Below are 26,306 nucleotides of genomic sequence, written 5' to 3' on the forward strand. Positions count from 1 at the left end.
AATTGGCAGGAAGAAGCATTTTTAAGGGGGAGACATCAAGGAGTGCAAGTAGGCCGTAAAGACCTCCCACCCACGTGGCCAATGTTTATGTACCGTAACCGTGAAATAGCAGACCGTTTCACGGGGCGGGGTGTGTGTGTCTGCGCATGAGCTGTACTCTTTTTTTTGCTCTTCAAAATATGGCAACCCCAGCTGCTACCCACATGCACACCAAAGCACGCACACCCAAAGAGCAACTCGTCTTCGCATCAGGCGGAGGGGGAGGGATGCACCGCCCAGCATTCTTGCAGAGCAACCATGGGATGGGTAAAAAAAGGAGAAAATTGGAGTGGGGGCTCAGACTCCGGTAACAGAATAGGAGGGAAAAGAGCCCTTGTGAGCAGAGAAACTACCTGCTCTTTATTATTTTACTGTAGTGCCTGTATTGCAGGGGGTTGGACTAGAAAGATAATGCTTACTGAACTTAACTTGACGTTTTTGGTTAACCCCTTCTCTTTAAATTGATTGCTAGCTGTTAAAAGTTTGAACCTAGTGCAACTTCGCCTGACTCTGCTGCTGCTTGTATTCTCACCCTCCTCTTGTATTCTGCCTTCTGCTAACCTGCATTTGCTGACAATTTCATGCTGCTGCAGACCTGGCACTGTTGCTACGTGATGCTGTTGTTGACATGGTCCTCTCCTCCAGACTGTCATTTTGTGTGTGGAAGGGATTCATAGGCATACTGGAAGTATGCCATTTTGTGCCATTTAAGTGGATGAAAACACTATCTCGCTCTAGTGCAACAAATCTACTTTTTAAAAAATCCCAAGATTTTTTTGCAGTTCAGAAAGTGAGGGTAAATGCGTTGAAAAGTGCAGGATGGCTAATGGGAAAATGAATAAGCCCTGCACAAGCAAATCGGGATGAATGCTCATTGTTCCTGAAAATTTAGCAGGAGAAATGCTCCATACTGGGCATAGCCTAGTATAGTTGTTCTCAAAGGGTTTGGCAGGAGAGGATGGCAAGTGTGGTGGGAAGATTCAAGGGCAATCAATATTATATTTTGGGAATGATCCATGTTCTTATGTCACTGCCTTGTTTTATACTTTCTGGATGTCCAGTAATCTATATTAGATTAACACCCGGAGGTTAACACCCTTGCACCATAACCGCTGAACCGAATTGCATCAAATTAGGGCAAAGCGTATTTTGCCCATCAGGGAGGGATCTGGCGTAAAAAATTTTTTTTTTTCAAAAAACCACACCATTCACACCTAAAATAATGATTAAACACAAAAAGTGGCGCCCAAATTAGACATCACCAGTAGAAGCTCTGAAGACTCCAACAGCATCCAATAGAAAGACAGATCGCACGCTGCTGCCTCCAAAGCTGCGCCACCAGATGACATCACAAAATTCCACAGCAACCAACTGAAAACAGGCCTCTTGCAGCAATAAGGCCCAACATTGCCCAGCAGACCGAATAGGCCACAGCAGACTAGGCCACTTTCCAGACTAGGCCAAGTGGAGGTAGGGGCCTGCCTGGGGGTGGGGTGGGCGAATAGGGGGCAGGGATAGGTAATGGGTCAGAACAGGGTGAGGGAAGACAGAGGGATGAAACCTGCCTTCTCCACAGTATCTCGCCTTGGCTTTGCAGACTTGACCACTTTCCATACTAGGCCAAGTGGAAGTAGGGGCCTGCCTGGGTGGGGGGGTGGCGGAGGGGGTGAATAGCTCATAGGTTGGGACAGGGTGGGCCAAATCACAGGGATGATCCGGGGGATGGGGGGAGGAGGGACAGAACAGGAATGGGGGGGGGAGACACAGGGATGCGCCTATGTAAACATAACACATGAAAAACGGGGACTCTGAAGGTGAGGGGAGTCTGAAGTGGGACCCTGAGGCTCCATTCACCAAACTGAGCCACCGCAACGTGTGGCAGGGCCAACTAGTCATATTATAAAGTAGTTGTGTTCTTTTATAAATCAAGCACTGCTAGTTGTTGTCGTTTTTGTTTTCCAATGTATTTCTTATCAGTAAAAAAATTGATGTGGCACAAGCAAATTTTTATTCTGAAAATGTGGCTCAGAGAAAAAGTTTGAGAACCACTTCATAAGCTTTTGTGTGAGTAAATCAGGATGAATGATTAATAGATTGTCTGGAGGACCCTCGTGTCACTTTGATCCCACTGAACTGAGCTTGTGAAATATGTTGCAGTTGAGCTTGAATGGATTATTTTACTCCTCAAATGTCTTTTCTGTCTTGCTGTCTGCACTGATCTTGCTATTAGTACTCCTCTGTCAACTGGATCTCTCTCTCTCTCTCAAAACTATTAAGAATCTTACTCTTTTGTTTTCTTTTCCTAACGGGTACTGTTAGCCATATTTAAGTCCACTGATTGCAATTCTAATTATGACATACCGGTAGTTGGATATAACCCATTGATTCTGAGAGTATGGATTCCAGTCCATTGACCAGCAAAATTAGGTTTAATTTAGTATGTTTTTATTTTGATACATGTCAAAAAGGGAGAAAAAGATATGGAAGAGGATGGATGTTTGTCAGCAGAAGGGGTAAGAGCTTTATTTTCAAATGTTAAAACTATGAAATCTGAAAAATGCAGTGGAACCTCGGTTTACGAACGCTATCCGTTCCATGGAGGCATTCGTAAACGGAGGCAATCGCTCCCCGAAGGCATGCTTTTGCACGTGTGCGAAGCGCCGATAGAGCGCTTCTGCGCTACGCTGCGCAGATCGCTCTGCACATGCGTGAGCTGCGCAGAAGTGATCTGCGCATCCAACGCCGCAGAACCCATTTGTAAATGGAGGCGTTCATAAACAGAGGTAGTATATTAAAAAGCTGAAACCAAGTGAGGAAATGTTGGGGAAAAAAATAAGAAGTTTAAAAGTTAAGTTCATTAATGGAACTTGTGAGTTTTGTTAATAGTGTTTTATAGAGGTGGTTGTTTTACTGATTATTATTATTCCTTCTTTGCAGGAGGTTGGAATAGATGGCCCTTGGGGTTCCTTCCAACTCTACAATTCTATGATTCTAATTATTCTAAGTGATTTATGTTTTAATTGTGATGTTCTAGTATGTTAGTTATGTATTGTTCATAAGCAGCTTTATGACTGAGTGAAAAGCAGCATTGAAATAAGATTATTTCAAAGTTCTTGCTCTCTATAGTATTTTGCAATTCCCCCCCCCAAAAAAAATTCTCACCAGTTCAGAAACCCCCCCAAGTCTATAGAACGAATGCAAGATCTCTGAAAATTGAAGTGTGGTGGTTTTGCACACAACTGTCAGTTTTCATTTTTTTAAAGTTCCAATTGTAACCATAAGCACAAGATGTGAATTTTATTGGTTTCAAATTATACAGATTGACATGATTATAATCACTGATATTTTATGCTAGCTGCTCATTACACATTACAAGGATTCACAAGCAGTGCAATAAGTTTTTTAAAACAAAAAATAAGGCTCTAATTTTGTGCCCATGTGCTTGAAAGTCCACTGAATGCAGTGGATATTTTATTTCTGAGGAAATATGCATAGAATCAGGCTGCACATTCAGCTTAATAGTCAAATAGATCAAAGTGATATAAAACTAAAAAAATGTACTTGATTGTGTATCTACTCTACAGGATATGAAATTCTGTTCTGGAACACGTATTGCTGTTTCTCTGTGTTGGTTGATTGAATCTCCCTTTGGCTCACTCAGGCTTTTAAGTGCACCTTACCTTTTATAAAAGCACTTCAGGACCATCTTCCTTGTAATTTCCTCTTCTTTGAAATCAGACCCCACATCTTCATTTCTTAATAACTACTAAGATGATGGTCATCTGTTCACACACCCTTATTTCCCTTGCACTTATGTTTTCAGTCTTTGTAGTCCACAACTATGTCATTTCATTTACAGACATGCATGCTATGTTCTTCTCTGCTCAGGGCAAGACAAAATGTTACAGACACCATAACTACAAAGCCATTCCAAATTTTGTAAAGATAGAATTACTGGTTAGTAGGGGGGTGCATTGGCCACAACTGTAGGCTTTTATCTGTACATTTAGAAAGCAGCCTAATTTTTTGAGCTGTTCTGTGTCCTTCCAGTTTGGCTTGTTATTTGGGACTAGATTAGATCCATCAAAAACAAAGCTTATTCCCTTGGATCTCAAATGCCTTGGCTCCCGAACAAATCGTTTCCCAAATGATTGAAACCCGGAAGTGAGTGTTCCGTTTATCGAACGATTTTCGGAAGCCGAACGTCTGGCGCTTCCTGCAGCCAATCAGAAGCTTTGGAAGTTGAACGGACCTCTGGAATGGATTCTGTTTGACTTCCAAGGTACAACTGTAATGGGGAATCTAAAAATGGCTATAGCCCCATCCACATTTTCACAGAATTGAATGAAATTGGCAGGCATGCAGTCGCCTCTTCTAAGGGACTGAAGCATGACAAATTTTGGAATGAGAACGATAGTGAATCTGCCACAAGGGCTGGCATTACCTCTCTCTCTCTCTCTCTCTCTCTCTGTGTGTGTGTGTGTGTGAGAGAGAGAGAGAGAGAGAGAGAGAGAGAGATGGAAAATAACACAAGTCTGGAATGGAGAAAATGGTCACTGGTAGGGGATGTGCTCTGTGCCTCGCAATAGATTTTTGGGATAAAGCCTCTTTTCTCATTGACTTATAGGGAAAGGGGTGGAGGAGAAATAGAATAGGCCACCCCCCGCCATTATTTATTTATTTATTTGATCCTGCCTTTTTCCCTGACAGGGATTCTAGGCAGCTTACATATAAACTAAGGTAAAGGTAAAGGTACCTCTGACCATTAGATCCAGTCATGACCAACTCTGGGGTTGCAACGCTCATCTCGTTTATTGGCCAAGGGAACCAGCGTATAGCTTCCAGGTCATGTGGCCAGCATGACAAAGCCGCTTCTGGTGAACCAGAGCAGCGCACGGAAACGCCGTTTACCTTCCCACTGTAGCGGTACCTATTTATCTACTTGAACTTTGACGTGCTTTCGAACTGGTAGGTTGGCAGGAGCAGGGACCAAGCAACGGGAGCTCACCCCGTCGCGGGGATTCGAACCGCCAACCTTTTGATCAGCAAGCCCTAGGCTCTGTGGTTTAACCCACAGAAGAGTTAAAAACATGGAAAAATAATAATTAAAAAACTATCAAACATTAATAGAATTAAAACACACACACATGTATGTATGTATGTATGTATGTATGTATGTATGTATGTATGTATAAATCTATTTACAGATGTATAAATCTATACAGATAATTACCATAAAAACAGCATGGGACCAGCCCTTTCATTAAAAGCAGTTGGTTCCCAAAAGCCTGTTGGAACAAGAAAGTCTTCACTTGCCGACTGAGAGACAACAAGGAGGGAGCCAGTCTAACTTCTCTAGAAAAGGTTTTTCAAAGTTTGGGAGCAGCCACCACCAAGAAGGACCTTTCTTGTTATCCTAATGGTCATTTTGTCAGGGTGGGATCGGCCTTTGTCCCTCCCTCCCAGTATTTTTGCAGATACAATGGAGATCTCTCAATTTCTTGCATTGAGGAGGGCAAAGATCTGCATGGGAAAGTTGTTAATTTTTCCTGCAAATTGCTGTGACAAAATAATTGACTATGATTAAAAAAAAAAACTAGACCTGTCTGCCATAATAAAAGATCCCCATCTCTCCCCTCTTGAATTCTGGGCTTCACCATCACTCAGCTTTTTTCTCAGAAAACATAATTGTGCGGAGTTTCCGAACCATCTTCAAAGGCAGCCCCACGTTTAACATGTTTCGGCAATCTAACCTGGAGGTTACCAGAGCAGAAGACTACAGAAATTAGGCTGTCCCTGTTCAGATTGTGGCACAGGTTGGGCCTCCCTGTGGCAGCAGTGTCCCGCCATAGTTCCCTGCAGCGGCAGAGGGTGTGCTGTGCTTCCCCTCTGCAGCAGAGGCCTTGCTCAGCCACCCCACAGTACCAGAGGGTCCTGCTGTACCTCCCCGTGGCAGTAGAGGGTGTGCTGGGCTTCCTGCAGCAGCACAGGGTCCTGCCGTACATCCCCGCAGAGGTGCAGGGGGGACCGCGCTTCACCCCAGTTGCAGAGGGCCTTACTGTGCCTCCTCATGGGTGGCCGAGGGTGTGCAGCAAGGGCCTTGATAAGGTTCCCTGCGGTGGCGGTGGGCCTTAAAATGTAAGGAAGTAGCAGATTTAAGGAAAACAATAAACTTCCATATAGTATATTTAATATATTTTCAACTTATTTAACAGTAGTTTATGTGATTTACCAATCAAGTTGCACCTGCTTCCCCACTCAGAGGTCTAAGCGGAATCTGTGCATGCAAAAGCCCCAATGAGTTCAACTAAGCTTACTTCTTCTTTCCTGGGAGTAAACCTCATTGAATTCAGTAGGGCTTGCTTGTGAGCAGACACGCAAAAAACCCTCTTCACACCAATCCCTTGATATGTAAACACCACCAGAAAACAAAAACAAAAAATCTCTCCCCTCTTTTTTCACTGGTGGGGGGTGAGTGTGAGAGAAGAAGGAAGTGCTTTCCAGTTCTTTGCCCAGTTATTTATTTACTTTGCCTTGTTTACTTTGCTGCTGGATTTTTTCTTATTGGTTAGGAGGGAGAGAGCAAACATAGCAGGAGGCAGGGTGCCTGCAAATTATGTGCAAAGTACAGTATCTGTAAAGTATCAGTTCAGCTGAGCTACTCCCTGGGAAGCTGTCATGTTTCCACCTTTTGTTCAACTGTATATTGCCTTTTTGAAACACTTATCACAATGTTATATCAATACAATATATGGTGGCAAAGCCCTATTGCTGACAAAATATTCCAAGACCCCACTCAGAGGTTTCAGGTAAATGTTAAGCAGCATGAGGGATAAAACTGAACCCTGGGGTTCACTGAAGGCTCCACAGAGACGAAGAGTGCTCCCCAAGTATCACCCTCTGGATTGGAGACAACCATCCCAGTATGACTGCTACCACCACACAACAGTGCCTCCCACCCAGAACTTGGATAGCTGCTCCAGAAGAATACCATGGTTGATGGTGACCAAAGCAGTTTCTGTGCCAAAACTGAACACAAAACTCAATTAAAATGGATCTACTGGTAGAAAATCAGTTTCCTCCAAGAGCACCTGGATCTGGTCCACAACCACCAACTCAAGAACCTTACCCAAGGAGAGATTAGCAATTGGCTGGTAATTTACTTAGATTTTCCAAAAAGGCAAGGACCATCCCCTCTCCTAGGGAGACATTAATCACCTTCCTGGCCCAGCCAGCTGCCCCCCTCCCTGCTAGTTTTTATCAGCCAAGAGAAGCAAGGGTCCAGAGCACGGGGTCACGCTGGCTTACCCAAGGACCCTGTCCACACCTTCAATCCTTACTAACTTAAACTCATCTAACATAACATGCCTAGACAGTGCTGTGAACGCCTCTCAAGATTCATCCGCTGTAACTGGAGTCATGGTCCTGGCAGATGCAAATGATTTTATCCTCAAAATGCTTTGCAAAGAAGTCACAGCGAACTACTGTCAGTTCTCTCACCTCCTTTATGCCAGACTGTAACAGGCTCCACACTACCCAGAAAAGCTCTGCTGGATGGCACAATGAGGGTGCAATGGAGGCAGCAAAGTCAGCCTTCTTTACTGCCGCTAGGTAAGCTTGATAAGGAGCCCTCACCAGTTTTCAATTGCCCTGGAGTTTTCTTAGACTTGTGTTCCAACCGTCTCCCATCTTGTTTCCTTGGCCTAAGCTGGGATATACCAGGGAGCCAAAAGAACTCCATGAAGTGGAAGAGGGTGCTCTGGAGCGATTGTGTCAGCAGCCCACATCATTTGGATATTCCAGAGGTGAGCTAGGGATTCGACAGGAGTGCATCATATCAGATGGAAAAAACTCCAGAGCCACCTAGAAACCCATTGGATTCACCAGCCTCTTAAAGGTAAAGGTACCCCTGAGCGTTAGGTCCAGTCACGGACGACTCTGGGGTTGCGGCGCTTATCTCACCCTATAAGCCGAGGGAGCCGGCGTTTGTCTGCAGACGGCTTCCAGGTCATGTGGCCAGCATGACTAAGCCGCTTCTGGCGAACCAGAGCAGCGCACGGAAACTCCGTTTACCTTCCCGCCGGAGCGGTACCTATTTATCTACTTGCACTTTGACGTGCTTGCGAACTGCTAGGTTGGCAGGAGCTGGGACTGAGCAACGGGAGCTCACCCTGTTGCGGGGATTCGGACCGCCAACCTTCTGATTGACAAGCCCTAGGCTCTGTGGTTTAGACCACAGCACCACCCGCGTCCTCATCAGCCTCTTAGGGTGGCCCATTCTCCTAGGTTCCCCACCTGTGTGGAGGGAGAAAGGTGCTGAAAGCCTGAATCTCAACAGGAAGTGATGTGACCATCACAAGGGACTGATGTCAAAATCCCCCTACTTTCAGATCAATCCTTTTGCTGCCCAGTTGAGAAAACAAGGTCCAGAGTATGGCCTGGGTTTTTTGTTTTGCAAAACTAGTATCTGACACCAACACAATATCAAAGAGCATGAATTACTGAGCACCCATTTTAGGATATTTTTTTAAGGAGAAATGTTCCTCCGAGATACATGATTGGATGGTCACTTATTGGACAAATCAGCAGATGGTAAAACTATGGATAACTTTAATCATACCTAAAGAAATGTATTTCCACATTATACATGTTTAACAGGGGAAACAGTCCTTCAGGCTATATTCATGTTACTGATTACAAAGGTGAACGTTCAGTGGCTCTTATCTTTCCTGCTGTTTCAGTATTTTCTTTTTAAGAAAGGGGGAAATGCTTCTCATGAAAACTGCCCTGATTGGGAATAATCTCTTTCATACTTTTCAATAAAATTACACATTGCTTTATAGATTCAGAAGAACATTTTTGAATAATTTCTCAGAGGCCCAACTCTGCACACCAACATCAGTGGCTAGAAAAAGTCATTTACCCAAGTTCTGAGTAGCAGCATTACAAGTTTAAGGAACTATATGTTTTGCAACAGATCTTTAAGATATACTAGGTACAATCCCGCCAAAGGTTAAGTACTTTTAAAGTATCATTGATGGCAAAAGGAAAGTTAAACTTATGTTTACTGTATATTCCTGCGTATAATACTACTTTTTAACCCAGGAAAATCTTCTCAAAAGTCGGGGGTCGTCTTATACGCCGGGTCGTATTTCTTACACGGCGAGTATATCCCAAACTCTATATTTTAACTGGAAAAGTTGGGGGTCGTCTTATACGCCCAGTCGTCTTGTACGCTGGAATATACGGGTAAATATTTCCCATTCAAATCGATGCGACCTAAAAGCATATAACTTTGGCTAGATCGTAACAATTGCACAGCCAAATGTCTTACACTGATAAAATCTATGAAAATTATGGTGCAATTTCAGGGCTTTCATTATCAAAGTTTACTGTACAGTTTTTACCATAATGGCAAATCACAAGCCATTGTAGATTCTTTCATATGGCACAGGTAACTGTTGAGGCAGGAAATGTTTTGCACAACATATGCATGAAACTACACAAACATTTATTCATATTCTGGCTTTAGCGGTAATTTATCACAGTAACCCAAAATACATTTCACTTTTATGTATGAAACCTAAATAAAATTTGATGACTATGGCTCTCTCAATTGATTCCCAGGCCAGTTACAGTATCAGCTGTGATCAACATGTCAGGAAGAAGTAGGCTAAAATAATAAACACACACTGTGTGTGGCATTTGCTTTGAACTAGTTCCTGAGGTACATGCACCCTCCCACCCAAAAGGCATGCTGCAATCTGATATATACATTCTTTGATATAGAGCTAGCTAGCTAAGTGGGCTTTAAAAGCATTCTTCATAAACTATGCCTTTATCCCAGAAGAGTTGGTTTCCAAGAGTGTGATAATGGAATTGCAGCATTAAGTAAGTTGCTCTCATGGATTAGGTGCTAGAGCTTTGGGTAGTTCTCCCAAGTTATTACTTGAAACTTCATGTTACTTTACTATATAATAGTCTGAAATATCAACTTTCCACAGCAAAATCTAAAATTTAAAAAGATAGTTTAAAAAACACTTCCCTTTCATTGCACCTCCGTGTAAAATATTGAGTTTTAAAAATAATACACTGCATTTATATGTAGGCCATAGAATCAGCCTTGGTTTCAGTAAGTGCTTTGCACAATAAATGCAAACTCAAAACACTGTAGGCAAAAAAGGAAGAGAAAGCAGCAATTTTAAAAAGTTAAATATAAGAACTTCAACAGTAGGTATAAACTGGCTTTATGCAATTACCTTTGCTCAAGTGCAGGACTTTTTTTCAGTTCCAGCAAAGGCAAATATTTATGCATCTTAAAAGTTCTATAAAGACCAATTTTATTGCCAATTTTTAAGTGTTCCAGTAAACATACCATTAATTTTTACTAGACATGAATAATTTTTTAAGTGAAAATAATCTTAATAGTGATTTCTTTTATGTTTCAAGCACATCTCAATTCCAGATATACAGTACAATTTCAGAAAAGAAAACATTGTCAAGAGTTAAGCAAACAACCTTTTCTCCAACCAACATACACAATTTTCTTGTTGTATTGACGGTGAACTCACCATTTACATGAAGTATTTTGAAGCTTGTTATCTTCTTCAGAACAACATGGATACAGAACAAGCACATTCCAGGTTTTTTGATGTTTTATCAAGTTACCAATCAACATTGCATTCACAATCCATGGTCCTGCCTTCTCCCTTCATCATCTTGCATAGCGCTTAATGTAATCTTCCACTTTAGATCGGAAATCCTCCTACACCAGTTGGGGGGGGGGAGGAATAGAGAAAGATTTGTCTGCAGAAATATTGGTAACATTATTGCTGAAAGAAAGCATCTTTGCTTGGAAATATATGCATTTCAGCCTCCCAATACATGTAAAGAAATGGAATGATGGTATCAGTCACTACATTGGATTGTGCAGAGATATGAAACTTTAAACATCTGAAGCTTGTGTTTCCATATTTCATGTAGAGTTAGGAGGTTTTTTTTGGAGGGGGGGTGAAGACTGAATGCCCGGGCCCCCGTCTAATTCTTGTAATAGCCAGGTGAGCTTCCTGGTGAGGTGATGGCCTGGGTGATGGGCCACTAAGGAACAGGGGACAAAGGAAGGTGCTCTGTGCAAGATGGCAAATGGGTAGGGCCCCCTCCCTCAACTCATGGGTAGTTAAGGCAAAAGGCCAGAGTTGAGTGATGTGAGCTAGAAGCTAGCTGTAGATTAGGAAGCCAGAGAGAGTGATGTTTGACTTCTGTTTGAATCAAAGGTTGCGGCTATGGGGGAAGCAAGGCCGTCTTGGGATACTGATGCTGTAGGCTCAGGTTGTATATATGTGTAAATAAACCATATACCATTAAGAAACCACAGGCTCCACTGTGTCTCATTCTGAATGAAACACGAACCCTGGGTGTCGCAGACTGGTTTGACGCATACGAATGGTAGTAAGAACCAGCTGGGGAACCCCCAAGGGAAGAAGGCTCAGAGCCCAAGTACTGGTGGTGGGAGAATACTGGGAGGTGTTGAAAGCTGAAGAGTTAACAGGGTTTAGTGAGCAGGGAGAGTCTGTGGCAGAGAGAAGTCCAGAATCAGAACCAGAAGCTGAAGCAGGAGAAGAAGGAGGCCAAGAGGTAGAGAGGAGTCCAGCTGGTGAAGAGGTGTGGTTGTCTGCCCCTCCTGCTACAACAAGTTCCCCTCTCCCTGGTCTCCCAGAAGCAGAAGAGGCATGAAGTGGAAGGAGCAAAAACTGCAGGCACAGTCAGAGATTGCTTGGGAAAAGCCCTGGAGAGGAGGGGACTCAAACAGCTGTGGGAAGGTGGAAACCTTCAGTTTCTGCTACTGAAGATGAGTTGCTCTGCAAATTAGGCTTGGCACTCCTGTGCAGATCCTGTTTTTTCCTAATAAAGAATTAATCCCACTTGCTTTGTGTGACTAACAGCTGGCTTGCTTCTGGTGGTAAGTGCATGGAACCCCTGGAATCTCATACCACACAGAATTAGGTGCTGTGCAAATAGTATGTTCCAGTGGTCTTCAACGGGTCCAGACCCAAGATGCACCAGACTCCCAAATTGTGCTATGGGACCCAATTTCACATATTCATTTTTGATTTATAACTTCAATAGCACTAATAAGACACTTCATTAATATTGAAATGGTAATTCACAAAGTAACATACATGGTGTTACTTTGGCATTACTGTGAAATGAAAATCCGAGATTTTTACATTTTTTCTTAGCCAAAAGGCTGAGAAGCTATTGAAAACCAATGATTGATTGACTGATTTAAAGACTCACCATTTCAATGAGACATCTGAGCAAACGTCATTTCAGATTTCATTCCAGTGAGGGGTGAGAAGCGAAAAGCTAACTCACAGCTCACCTTGTACAACCAAATTGGGGTTTTGTTTTTGTTTAGAGCAGGGGTGTCAAACTCAAATTCATCGGGGGCCGCATCAGTAGTTTGGTCACCCTCAAAGGGCTGGTTGTATCTGTAGGACTATGTGTCCACTCTTTATTATCATAAATTATTGTCACTGCATTCAATTATTACTGTTTTTTGTAATAATGTAAGTAATAACTAGCTCTGAAAGCAGAAACATAGTCAGAATAATGGCAAGTAGATATTCAAATGTACAATTATTGTACAATTTATTGAAAAATGATTTTTGGTAACTGCACTGGGTGGTGGAGGCTCGCTAGGGTTTCATGCAGGAGCTTTGCAGAGCTACTGGTATCTGGAGATGCTGGGGTCCTTCTGCATGCAGGACAGATGTTCTGCTAGTGAGCCACTACCCTTCACCAAAGGGACTGGCTGAGGTTGACTCACTGGAGCTGCTCTCCTGGTTCCAGGGTTTAAGGGCCAGAAGTATAAAGCAGCATCCTATGTTTCTGAGGAGAGGGAGAGGGAGAGGGAGGGGAGGGGAGGGGAGGGGAGAGGAGGGAGGGAGGGAGGAAGGAAGGAAGAAAAGAGGGAGTGGGAGGGAGAGAGGAAGGAAGGAAAGAAAGAGGGGAGAGAAAGAAGAGTAGGAAATAAGGAAGGGAATAAAGAAGGAAAGAAAAAGAAAGAGGGAGAGAAGACAGAAAGGGAGAAAGAAGGAAGGAAGTAGAGAGGGAAAGAAAGAATAAGAATGAGGGAGAGGAAGAAAGATGGGAAGGACGGAAGGAAGAAAGGAAGAAAGTAAGGAAGAAAGAAAGAAAGAAAAGAGGGAGCAGGAGGGAGAGAGGAAGGAAAGAGGGGAGAGAAAGAAGAGTAGGAAAGAAGGAAGGGAATAAAGAAGGAAAGAAAAAGAAAGACGGAGAGAAGACAGAGATAAAGAAGGAAGGAAGGAGAGGGAAAGAAAGAATAAGAACGAGAGAGAGGAAGAAAGAAAGGGAAGGGGGGGTCGCCGCCTTAATTCAACGCCAGAAAAGAGCGCGAAGGGACCTAGGGGCAAAAAGCATTTCCCGTGCAGCGTGAGGCAGCGGGTGTCTGTTTTAGCAGACGTGCGTAAAACCTCAGAGTTGCATGTTCATGAGGCTGAGCCGCGGCAGGAGGAGGAGGAGGTGAGGCAAGAGGCGGCGGCGGCGGCGGCTTGTTGGGTCGGTGCCCGGCAGCACCGTACGGAGAGTGCCGAGCCTCTGGGACGCAGCAGTGCTCTGTAGCACTTTGAATCCTCCTCCTCCTCCACGTGGCGCTGCTGGGTGCTTTGTCTGTGTTTCAGCAGCAGCAGCAGCAGCAGCAGCAGCAGCAGCAGCAGCAGCAGCCGTTTCCAGGCGCCGAGCCGTGGCAGGAGGAGGAGGATTCAAAGTGCTACAGAGCACTGCTGTGTCGCAGAGGCTCGGGACTCTCCGTGCGGCGCTGCCGGGCGCTGACCCGACAAGCTGCCTCTTCCTTCTTCTGCTGTGGCTCGGGGCGCTCCACGCAGCGCTGCTCCGGCCGCCTTTCTACCCCCCCAGGCCCCAGCTGTTTGTTGGCGCTTTGTCGGCGCGGCGCTTCAGCAGCAAGGTCCCGCTGCTGGGTCCCGCTGGCTGGGGCGCTCGGCGGGCCACATGATGAGGTCTGGCGGGCCGGATTTGGCCCGCGGACCTTGAGTTTGACACCCGTGGCTCATGAAGACAGGTGCTACCAAATGGCACAGGGTGAATGATTGCTTTACTTGCCAATTCTAAGTACACTTCACTAACTGATATCCAAAACTTTGGTAATATTAGTTGCTAAAATTTCCCTTTTAAGGTTGTGCCACAACAGAGATCAAGGATTATTTTCTGCAACTCCTTGTCCTAATTCCTGGCGGCTCTGTGTCCACAGCGGATGCTTGTCTTCACTAGATACCTCCCACAAATTAGTTTTTTAGCTTGTGTGGTACAAGGGAAGAATGTTGTGCTGAGTTCTGAGTGGTGGGGTAGATTTTAGCGTGTGGAGGAAGGGATTATTGCTGCTTCTCTTCTGAAGAAGACACTTCCTTCTTCTTCCCACTACCAAGCATACTTCTGCATTATAGTCCCAGTATACTTCCAGTTGTGGAAGAAGTCTAGAAAGCCAGAGAAACAGACCAGAAAGTGAACAGAGCGTCCTTACTCCATAGAAAGCTATAGGAAGGTTGGCCAGAAAAGTCTTTCTTGTAAAAGAAAATTCCATTCCTTTTTCTTCTGCCTGCATCTCTCTCTGTTTGCCTCTCTCCTCCCTTCTGCAGGCAATGGAGGCTGGGTTTCTTCTTCCTCTGCCTGCCTCTGTTGCTTCCCCACTTGTTTTGTAGCTGATGGAACTAGGGTTTCTTCTTCTCCAGCTGTCTCTGCTTCCCCGCTCGTCTTGCAGCTGAGAGAGACAGGCTTCTTAGTACTCTCCTGCCTTAATACCTCCCCCTCCTCTGCTGCAACTGTGCCAGGAAAGCCGTTGCCACCAGTGGAGTCGAGCATGTGTAATTGAATTCGCTCAAGTAAAATGTGTGTGTGATGTGATTACACTGTACTGTGAAGTTACTGAAAGGCCTTAGAGATGTGGAAAGTGAATTACAGAAAAGTCTTTTTTGCTTTTCATCAATTGGCAATTCTTAAGTTCTGCACCTGAATTTCTGGTAGAAAAACAATACAGCAGATACAGCAGAAACCTTCATGAAGATGCTGGTGCTGCTTGTGCATAACTTCCTGAAAAGGTGACTAGTTCTAAGTGAGTGAATCAAAAGCAGGTACTGATTCATACAGCTACTGGACAGATGGTCCCTTTGTGCTCGACTATCAGGTATGTAGTGCAACCTAATTCGTTCATTAGCACTGAGTAACTGTGATTTGTAATGAACTGAATATTCTGCCTTCTTCCCCACCCCAAAAATATTAATTGCCAAAGAGTAGTACACTTTGCATCACACACAAAATACTGAAGCTGAGATCCAACAAGATATACCCTGGGTGTTCCTAGAGACGTAGGCACAAGCCGCGTTTTTCAGGTTGTCTTAAAATAGGAGACCCCCACATTCCCCTTAGTGCCAAAAGCAACATGCCGCACAGCCTGGTATCTCAGTCTGATTCAAGGTATTCATCACAATGATCACAAAAAGTATTAAGAAGGACAAAAGCAAACAAATAAGAGAGGAGGGAAGCTACACTTGAGCCCCAATTTCCCTTCCCCTCTGTTCAGCTATCTGCGGTATTCATATTATACACACAATAGCAGCACCTTCTTCTGAAGTGTTTTTGCTTTCCTGCCATGAGATATGTATTGCTTATGAAGAAACTTATTCATTGGTAAATGCTAGTCTAAGAATTGTTGATACACCCTTAACAAATAATATTCTTTTGTGGCTAAACGCTTCAGTGTGTTGAGCCTAGCCACAGAGGACTGTCTGCTCTCACTAGTCAGTAAGCCTTACTGTTCAGGTTTGCATGGTGGTGGCTAGACAGCAAACCTTTATAGTTGCAGAACTGAATTTGTGGGCCCTCCTTCCTGAACAGTTGAGCAAAGAGGTTTGTTTGTTGTTTTGGAAAAGATGTAAGACACATCTTGCTTGCACTTTTGTTTTCAATATTGTTTTCTATTATGCTGGTTATATTGTTGGTCTGCTAATGGAAATGGCTTTGATTGTCCCAGGAAAGTAATATACAGTGGTACCTTGGTTCTTGAACGGCTTAGTTGTCAAACAAATCGGCTCATGAATGCCGCAAACCTGGAAATAAGTGTTCCGGTTTGCAAACGTTTTTCGGAACTGAGATATTTCAAAACTAAAAATACCAATCTCTTCAGACCTTCATGGGATTTAATATGATATGCGACATCATGGGCTTACATTAACTTTTGAAGTTACTTTTTTTAAAAAAAGTGAAAAAAAAATATGATTAAAAATTTCCCCCAAAAATATCTTTCACCATTTTCCAAAAATCTCTTTCCCCAGCATAGGCCAACAGCATTGTTCTAGAATTGTTTGTGCAATCAAATTCCACCTATGGCCCTTTGGCTCTAACTCATTACTGTTCTTATTGTATGACACAATAAACTTTATATAGTCATATGATTTTGGAGTTCACAGTATAATCACGGTGGCTTGGATAGAAAGACACAAGTTGAATATACTTCTGCTTGTAGGGCGTTCCCTTCCCTCCCCCAATTCTTCCCACCCAATGCACCTTGCTCTTGCCCCCAGTTACTGTGGAGGGTCACCGAACACTGGCACTATTGGGGGGGTGGGGTGGGGAACAGGGGCTTGCAGGCAGAAAGAGAAGACCCAGCACCCTGCACAAACATTAATGCCATATCATTTTGCAGTATAGAAGGTAGATCCAAGATCCTTAGAATAAATTGAATACTGTACTTTTTAAAATGATGCTTGTTAAATATTGATGCACAGAAATCATTCCCTGTCAAAGGCTACAAAACAGATTAGAAAACTGAGCCATATTCTTATAGTACATTGCTATTCACCTTGTCGCGTAAATGATGCTCTGCAGCTTCAATATTCAAAGGATCATCAAAATTCAAGAGATCCTGAAGAGAAAAAACCAGACATTTAAGAAAATGGTTGGCTGTAACTATCACAAAAATGAACTTTGAAACTAACCCTTTCTACCACACGACAAACTGTTTATGATGTGGTATAATGGTTTGATAAAAAAGAGTCAGATGTCTTATATAGAATGTACAAGCTCTTGGACTGAGTCAATGAGATCTTTGTTAACTCCAAATTGAAAATCTAAACATTCAGAGGCTGTTTTACTATTAGGGTGTCTGCAAAGACCTGGTTCAGATGTTACAACCAAGTTAACAGGCTGTGCCTTGGGTTCTTTCCATTCCATTTACACTCATTAATTTCCCCCTCACTTGTTTATTTTAAATACTTTCACTTTCTTACCACTTTCACTAGTGGTTTAAAGTAGCTGGTCACAACAGCAGAAATATATATTTAAAATCCCACAAAGCTGTGCCAGTAGCCTCAGAGAAAAAGCCAAATCACATGAAAGATAAGATCTCTTACCCTCTGAAAGCTCAGTAAACAGGTTTTCAATCTCTTTCAAGATTCTATAGTATTGGAATCATAACTGAGAAGGTTTGGGCGACGGCTGTTGCTGTTCTAATGTTACAAGGTTGGAATGGACAACAAAATTTATTGACCAGATTTCCGGGAATTGTAAAAACAATGGACTAACCACACTAACATTGCCTCCAAAATAGCACTGGAAACCCGATTCAAACAAGTTTCAAACTCTGCTTTGGAGGTGAATTATGGTTTGCAACAACCATTGTTTGCTCAAATCATATACTCTGGCAAACTATGGTTAACATAAACCAGAAAGTGAGGAAAAGAATTGAAGTGTACAAGGGGAGGAAGGAGTGCAATAAGTCCAAAGCCCATTTATTATGACCAAACAAAGATGATCTGTGACACTTAACTGAGCCAAAGAGATTGAATTTAGCGCAGAGCAACAGCTGGATAAGAATTAGATAAATAAATCTGGAACCTAAAGGCAAATCAAAACCCTTAGGGAGGCCTACTGCAATTTTTTACTTTAAGACTTTAAGAATCAGGTTGGTATGCCTTATCACAAACAGCTTATGAACACCCACTCCTCCATTTCAACAAAGGTTCACCATTCAGCAGGTTGCGTGTGCATGTGCACACATGCTGTTATCCAAGAACTGGGTGAGCAATACTTCAGTTCCAAGCAAGCAACCACGTCAACATTATGTCTCCACAAAATGTGTCCATAAATCCATTAACTTGGCACTCAATAAAAACAATGATCAAGTTACCCTATAGGAGAAAACAACACTTCCAATCTAGCTAAAATTAGTTAAAATAAGGCTGCAGTTCTATAAATTTGTACCTGAATGTATTCATTCAGAATAGATATGTATACAAGTGAACTTTAAATCCTATGAAAGCAACAGGACTTAAGTGGTTTCAGTGGGATTTCCACTATTTCCATGAGGCTTAATTCCAAGTGTGTGTAGGATTGCAGTCTCAGATATGACTAATTTTATCTAGTTTTACTAGATAAAAAGGTCCAAAGTTCCAAAATCCTCTCTGCAACAAACACTGCTACTCTTTTGCATGAAGGCTAAAATTTAACCTTGTTCAAATCAAAGCAGCCTGAGAGTTGACAATCTCATGCATTAATTAAGTCACTGTGAGGAGGGGAAAGAAATGATCACTATGGAAACAGAAGATTGTCTGGCAATTATTTTTGCAGTGGTTGGTGCTGAAAGTGGTATAAAATTGCACCTACCATATTCTGCTTTTCTTGCTATCACGGTCACTTATTATGGGTATTTTTTTTTAATCCCCAAAACAAAAATCCCCAAAATGTGGTGTCTTTTAAACAAAAAGGTAAATACATAAAGGTAAAGGGATCCCTGACCATTAGGTCCAGTCGTGACCGACTCTGGGGTTGCGGCGCTCATCTCGCGTTATTGGCCGAGGGAGCCGGCGTACAGCTTCCAGGTCATGTGGCCAGCATGACAAAGCCGCTTCTGGCGAACCAGAACAGCACATGGAAACACTGTTTACCTTCCCGCTGTAGCGGTACCTATTTATCTACTTGCACTTTGACGTGCTTTCGAATTGGTAGGTTGGCAGGAGTTGGGAGCGAGCAATGGGAGCTCACCCCGTCACAGGGTTTCGAACAGCCAACCTTCTGATCGGCAAGCCCTAGGCTATGTGGTTTAACCCACAGCGCCACCCGTGTCCCCTTTTAAAAACATAGCTCAGGCCTAAATTGCACATGCTATATGTGATCAGGTCAACTAATATTTTTATTTTTACATAAAAGTTGCCCAAGGCATCCCAAGTTAATTGGACCAGCAGTCCTGAGGAAAGAGGTCATTGGCCTATAGGCCCTATTCAATCTGAGCAGTATTCAGAACCTGTGATATGAAACAATCTGTTGTTTACACTCTGGGGGGAAAGATGTGGATATTTCTTGAAATATAAATCCTCGTAAAGCACATACACAGCCAATACCAAGAGTTCAGAGTATCCAGATTCTACAGCTTGTCAGGCATTACATTTTCCAATGTCTCATGGTTCTTCTGAGTTTATACTGTAGAATGTCCTTAAATTGGGGCAGGACACACACAATTCAATTAATTCACAAAGTCTGCCTTTGAAGTAGAAGGAAAACTTTGACGTAGAAAAGATGGTCCTGGGTGCATAATTATTTACAAAGGAGCTTTTAAAAAGGATGCTGTTTCAGACTTCTGGTGGAGCACAGCAAGCTAAAGGGAATCCACTGCTAGCTTGTCTGCCATCAGGGATAATTATTTGTTAATAATAGGTGCTCAGAATACCCGAGAAGCCAGCCTCAGAAGTTCTGAAGAGACACTCATTGGTTGTTATGGGGAGGAAGGTTAAACTTCTGGGGAAGGGGCATTTAGAACAAGGAGTTACAGCAGCTCATACACCGAATAATCGCCCTGAAATGAGGGCCTCAGGTTTGCACCTCCATTGTGTTAATTGTTAGTTCCGGAGGTCCAGTCGGATCCCGAGGTTTTTGCAACTTGAAAACCTGCGCACGCAGCGAAACCTGGTCAAATACTTCCGGGTTTGCTGCTTTCGCATCCTGAAGTTTATGTAACCAGAGGGTTACGTAACTGGAGATACTACTGTATCTGCTTCAGATTGCAAATTGGACAACAGAGCAGAAATATAATCTATCTGATGCTGTAATTACATAACTTCAAAGGGGAAAGGCAATTAAGACTTATTCATCCTTCCTTTTACTTTCCAGAAAAATAGCACGAATGTTTGATCACATAAATGTTAATTTAAAGAAGCAACAGAAAAGTACATAGATTCAGATTTATATCTTATCATCTCAGAGGTTTAACACTAGTTATCATAAGGTAACATCCATAGAAGGTAACTGAGAGCCCAATAAAACCACAACATAAACTTAAAATGCCAAATTTACAGGGTCAGCCCAGGATCCTCCGGGACAGAAGATCCCAATGTGGATCATTATTCCCCCCTTCTTTAACAGGGAGGAAGGCGCCATTTTGTAGTTTGGCACCTTAGGTGCCAAAATGCCTGAGAAGAGTACATACTTTCTTGTCAATGTGATTTGCTAGGGGAAGTAGGTTCCTGATGTTTATAAGGACTACAAAGAGTCTTGTAACACTCTGAAGAGAAATAATTTCATTAGGGCATAAGCTTTAGTGCAGTACAGTCTACTTAATCAAGTGCATTCAATGGGACTCTACTTCACTGAAGCTTATGCAATCATAAATAAGATGATGATATTTCAGGCCCTACAACAATTTTGATGCAACAAATTCACACGGTAACTCTTCTAGAAGCTGTAAGCACTATTTTCTTTTGCAAAGGGCAAGTCTTAGAATGATAAGGTCAACTGAAAAAGACCTCAGCCAGTGCACTTGTTACTTACAGTAAATAAAGAATTTAATCCCCAAACAACATCCTGAAAAGAAAAAGAAGTAGATTCAGTCAAAGAATTGATCAACTCAAATGTCTACACATCAGAGAAGCATTCTTATTTATTTTTTTACCAAAGGCAAAATGCAAAGATATTGAATTCTTGCACAAAATGTTCAGTAAATGTTGAACTTTCCATAAAGAATATAAACAAACAAACAAACAAACACTCCCACCCTTATCTAAAGCATTTAATTTCAAGGTATCAGCATTGATTCCAGAGACATGCTCGCCCATTTAAATTCTTTGAAAATTTTAAATGGAACCAAAGGAATAACCATGCTTGATGATTTAAGAGATTTTAAAATATTTTCATTTTAGGAAGAAAAAGAAGTGACTCACATTTTTTTAGGTAAAAAAAAGTGTGTGAACCTTTCTTTGCACTGATTTCAGAATGCATTTTCTTCAATCATGACCCCAACTGAAAGATTTTGAGTTTTATGACCTATTATATTTGGGGTTTTATTCTATTTTCACAAATGTACCTAGATAGATGAATATTATCTAAATTATGGCAATAAAAGTATATTGTGAATGGCTCTTCAGCAAAACTGAATTTGAAACAGATTTTTTTCTGAACTATTTGTAGTTATTAGAGAGCAATACCTAAAGCAGGATATAATACAAGAAATATCAAATCTAAGAATGTTGCATAGAGTACCAGATAAAATCTCCTTGGACCTTACTTGCTTGGTGCCATCTCAAAGAGTCATATTAAGGAACAGCAAGCTCAACAAAATAAAAAAAATTCCTTCCAGTAGCACCTTAGAGACTGTCAGAGGGTCGTTGTGGCTACTCTAGAGTAACTCTGCTTGAGTCCAGTTAGGATGATGGGGGCTGGCTCCCTGTAGGGAGTCACCCTTACAGAGACCAACTAAGTTTGTCATTGGTATGAGCTTTCGTGTGCATGCACACTTCTTCAGATCTGCACACGAAAGCTCATACCAATGACAAACTAAGTTGGTCTCTAAGGTGCTACTGGAAGGAATTTTTTTATTTTGTTTCGACTATGGCAGACCAACACGGCTACCTACCTGTAACAATAAGCTCAACAGTTTGCAAAAATAAACATTTATTTCTACCAAGAAAAATTAAGAGTAATGCCAACAGATTATAAAATGGATATGAAATAAACCTTTCCACAACCTTGGTACTCTACTTGCAGAGCCTGGCATAAGACTATACATTTAACAGGGAGTAGCATGATCTTGGTGGACTTGGTCCTGGAAGCCAGACTCAAGTCCCAATTTAACCATGATCTTAAGGGGAAGCTTTGAGGATATCACTTTGTCAATCTACTTTCATCTTTAAAAATGGAAGCCTTGGTCTGTCAGAAATTTATTCTACAGTACAGTCGTACCTCGTTTTGCGGCCGGGATCTGTTCCAGAGCCCCGGCCGCTAACTGAAAAGGACACAGGGCAAAGCGCTGCATCTGCACACATGCAGAGCAGTTTGTGCTTCTGCGTATGTGCGAGCAGCAAACCCAGAAGTAACCTGTTCCAGTACTTCTGAGTTTGCTGTGGACGTTCACCGTAATGGACGCTAGACAACGTGGATGTTCGCAGAGGTATTATTATACATAAAATACAGATTGTAAATATGGGCTATATTAATGACTGAATTTCTACCATCCACTTGCAGATATGTGCTTGCAACCTGTAGAGGTTTGTCTCACAGCAACCAGAGAGAAGGCCTTTCTAGTTGTTACGCCTTCGCTATGAAATCACCTCCCCTTTGAACTAAGGCACGCACCAACACTAATTTCATTTCACTGCTTCCTAAAAGCTAATTAATATTTTCCTGGTTTTGCTGCCCATTAGTACCAATTTATTGTATTTATTAATTTTATGTCTGCCCTGGCCTATTGACTTTGTTATTCTGAATTGTAATTTTAGTGTATTTTTAATTGTTCACTGTCTTCTGATTTCAAATGAAAAGGGGTATATAAGTACTTTAGATAAATAAAAAAATGGAACTGCAATAAGTAAATAAAGTAATTATCAATTGATGCAACCTCACACTTTAAGACACAATTTTCCAAATGACTTCCTTCGATACCTGTGGGATATCTGAAATTGGTAGTTCATAATTTATATTTTTAATTCATATTTTCACTAGCAAAAACTATGCTAGTTAATTGTTAACCCTTATCTGATTTTTTTTTAAAAAAACTCATTCAAAAAATTCTAAACAATTTTCCTTTGCAGAAACCAAGCTGATTTACATACAAAGTTTCCTTGGATTTACATAAAAGCTACCAAGAAAGTACAAAGGCTCCTATGTAAATTGTTGAGACTAAATACTACAAAGAGATTTATGGCACTTTAAAATCATAGGGCTATTCTGGGGTAAAAGATATGATGTCAGGCAATCTTAAGAATTTATTCTAAGCATGTGCTTGGAAAAAGGAATGTGGAGGGAAGGAGAGAGAATCTATATCCCCTGTCTTCCATTACCGTGATCCATTGATTTATGTAATACAGTCGTACCTCGGGTTACGTTTGCTTCGAGTTATGTACTTTTTGGGTTGCGTATTCCGCAAACCCGGAAGTATTTTTCGCCGCCCGCGCATTCTGCGCAGGTCACGCATGCACAGAAGTGCACTATCGCAGCCGTCCAAGTTACGAAGTGCACCCCGGAACGAATCAGGTACATAACCCAAGGTACCACTGTATTCTCTCTGCTTAGCTCACAGTTGACATTGGAAGCTGCTTAAAGTCTATGGAGCAAAGCCTATGGCAGGGAAAGCAAACCATTTCCAGCATTCCTGTACTGTGGAATAGGCTTTATCCCACTTCCCCCAATACTCCCTTCTGCCCAATACAACCTCTCACATCCACTTCATAGGTGAACAGGGGCATATGCCTCAGAGAAATCAAAACTTTCACAGAACACAAAAATACAGCTGAGCTTAGGTTAAAAAAATAAACAATGAAACCACATTTAGGTCCCATTTATTTATTGGAAGAGGCAAGAAACTAATCTTATTAGAGAGCATGTGCTTAATTCACCATTCAAATCAAGATAACAATTTTTTTCTTAAAAAATTCCCTAAAGATTTACACAAATGTTATAGAAGTTTTCACCTGATCAAGATTATCACATTTATACGTTTAAGATAATACTACCTTTAATGTTCTAGTGGGAGCCCAGCCAGTGCCATCAATTGAATGTTCTCTCAATAAACTGAAATAAAGATGCAAATACATATTATACACTGAATTCCTATGTGCTTTGCTTACTCTAGGATTTAAGGGACAAATTAAATGCCCAGCCAGCTGCCAAGGAATGACAGAAAATTTGATATTAATAGCTGAAAAAGAGTTTGTGTGTATGTGTACCCCTACATATAGGTGACTGCACACAAACGTGGCTAACAGTGTAAGCAGGTGGTCTTGTCCCACCTCATATCACTTGGAGATATATTCTGACTAATCAATCTTTCACCAAGGTTCTCAATTCAATCAGTCCATTTTGCTCCCACAATTTTGTATCAACTGGTTGTGATTGCAATTTGTTTTAATCTGTTTTTAATGTTGCATTTTACATTGCAGTAACCAGCCCTGGGCCTTTGTGGTAAAAGGTGGGTAATGGAGCTAACTAATATAAAACTGTAAGATGTCGTCACGGTGCAGTTCACTTGGCCACAGACAGGTGATGCTACAAACCATAGTGTGACTAAGAGGTGGTGGATGGACAGCCCAAGCAAAGCCTCCAGACTGGGCTACAGCAGCCATCCTGCTCCGCTGTCAACCCTGGGGCTCCTGCCTTCAGGATCCACATCTCCCAACTGGTTGGGCTCTGCTACTGGTCACTTTGGAGAAGAGAAGCAAATATTATCCCCGCCCACCGATTCATTGCAAAAGGAGAGTGCTTGCATTGCCCCAAAGGGCTTTTGTCACAGCTGTGTGTGGAAGTTGGAGAAAGTGATGGGGATGAGTTCCCTGGTCATTTTCTGCCTGCCTTTGTCCTGCTTCAGGCTGTTGTGGGTTTGCAAAACCCCAAAAAAGTTTTTTCTCTTAGCGTTGGAGAAGCAATTGGGATGTTTATTCTGATTGCTTCTTTGCCTAACTGGTAATAATAATATAATAATAATTTATTATTTATACCCCGCCCATCTGGCTGGGTTTCCCCAGCCACTCTGGGCGGCTTCCAACTGAATATTAAAAACAGTACAGCATCAAACATTAAAAACTTCCCTAAACAGGGCCGTCTTCAGTTATTGCCTTGATATCAGATAGGAGGGTGTGCCACTACCGAGAAGGCCCTCTGTCTGGTTCCCTGTAACCTCACTTCTCGCAATGAGGGAACCGTCAGAAGGCCCTCGGTGCTGGATCTCAGTGTCCAGGCTGAATGGTGGGGGTGGAGATGCTCCTTCAGGTATACTGGACCGAGGCCATTTAGGGCTTTAAAGGTCAGTACCAACACTTTGAATTGTGCTCGGAAACGTACTGGGAGCCAGTGTAGATCTTTCAAGACCGGTGTTATGTGGTCCCGGCGGCCACTCCCAGTCACTAGTCTAGCTGCCGCATTCTGGATTAATTGCAGTTTCCGGGTCACCTTCAAAGGTAGCCCCATGTAGAGCGCATTGCAGTAGTCCAAGTGGGAGATAACCAGAGCATGCACCACTCTGGCACTCAGTCTGCAGGCAGGTAGGGTCTCAGCCTGCGTACCAGATGGAGCTGGTAGACAGCCGCCCTGAACACAGAATTAACCTGTGCCTCCATGGACAGCTGTGAGTACAAAATGACTCCCAGGCTGCGCACCTGGTCCTTCAGGGGCACAGTTACCCCATTCAAGACCAGGGAGTCCTCCTGTCCCCCACAAACAGTACTTCTGTCTTGTCAGGATTCAACCTCAATCCGTTAGCCGCCATCCATCCTCCAACCGCCTCCAGGCATTCACACAGGACCTTCACCGCCTTCACTGGTTCTGATTTAAAAGAGAGGTAGAGCTGGGTATCATCCGCATACTGATGAACACCCAGCCCAAACCCCCTGATGATCTCTCCCAGCAGCTTCATATAGATATTAAAAAGCATGGGGGAGAGAACGGAATCCTGAGGCACCCCACAAGTGAGTGCCCAGGGGTCTGAACACTCAGGCCCCAACAGAGATGTTATTTAAGAAGCAGTTTAATGACCGCCTCTTTCAGTGGGTCTGAGAAGGCTCCCTCGTAGAGGGAAGCATTCACTACCCCGCGCAGCCCATCGCCCAGCCCCTCCCGGCTCGCTTTTATTAGCCAGGATGGGCAAGGATCAAGGAGACAGGTGGTCGGTTTCACTCGTCCAAGCAGCCTGTCCACATCCTCGGAGGTAACAGATTGGAATTGATCCCATATAACATGACTAGACAGGGCTCTAGCAC

At 42.7% G+C, this 26,306-nt stretch overlaps 1 protein-coding gene and 1 long non-coding RNA gene across 2 annotated transcripts in view; one reads left to right on the top strand and one right to left on the bottom strand.

Moving 5' to 3' along the window:
- Positions 1-1,897: 1,897 nt before the first annotated feature.
- LOC132593200 (uncharacterized) lies at positions 1,898-8,937 on the top strand. Its single transcript, XR_009558567.1, has 2 exons — positions 1,898-2,552; positions 2,977-8,937. It is a non-coding gene; the product is annotated as an uncharacterized LOC132593200 (long non-coding RNA).
- The window catches only part of UBE2F (ubiquitin conjugating enzyme E2 F (putative)), a 33,528-nt gene continuing 15,854 nt past the window's right edge, over positions 8,633-26,306 (bottom strand). Inside the window, exons 7-10 of the mRNA XM_035140724.2 lie at positions 24,069-24,126; positions 20,893-20,925; positions 16,934-16,996; positions 8,633-10,804 (exon numbers count right to left, since the gene is read on the bottom strand). Of these exons, the coding sequence (XP_034996615.1) occupies positions 10,754-10,804; positions 16,934-16,996; positions 20,893-20,925; positions 24,069-24,126 (205 nt within the window). The 3' untranslated portion in view covers positions 8,633-10,753. The remainder of the gene's footprint in view (positions 10,805-16,933; positions 16,997-20,892; positions 20,926-24,068; positions 24,127-26,306) is intronic.

The sequence above is a fragment of the Zootoca vivipara genome, chromosome 1 (genome assembly GCF_963506605.1).
Source record: "Zootoca vivipara chromosome 1, rZooViv1.1, whole genome shotgun sequence".
In the NCBI taxonomy this organism is placed as follows: domain Eukaryota; kingdom Metazoa; phylum Chordata; class Lepidosauria; order Squamata; family Lacertidae; genus Zootoca; species Zootoca vivipara.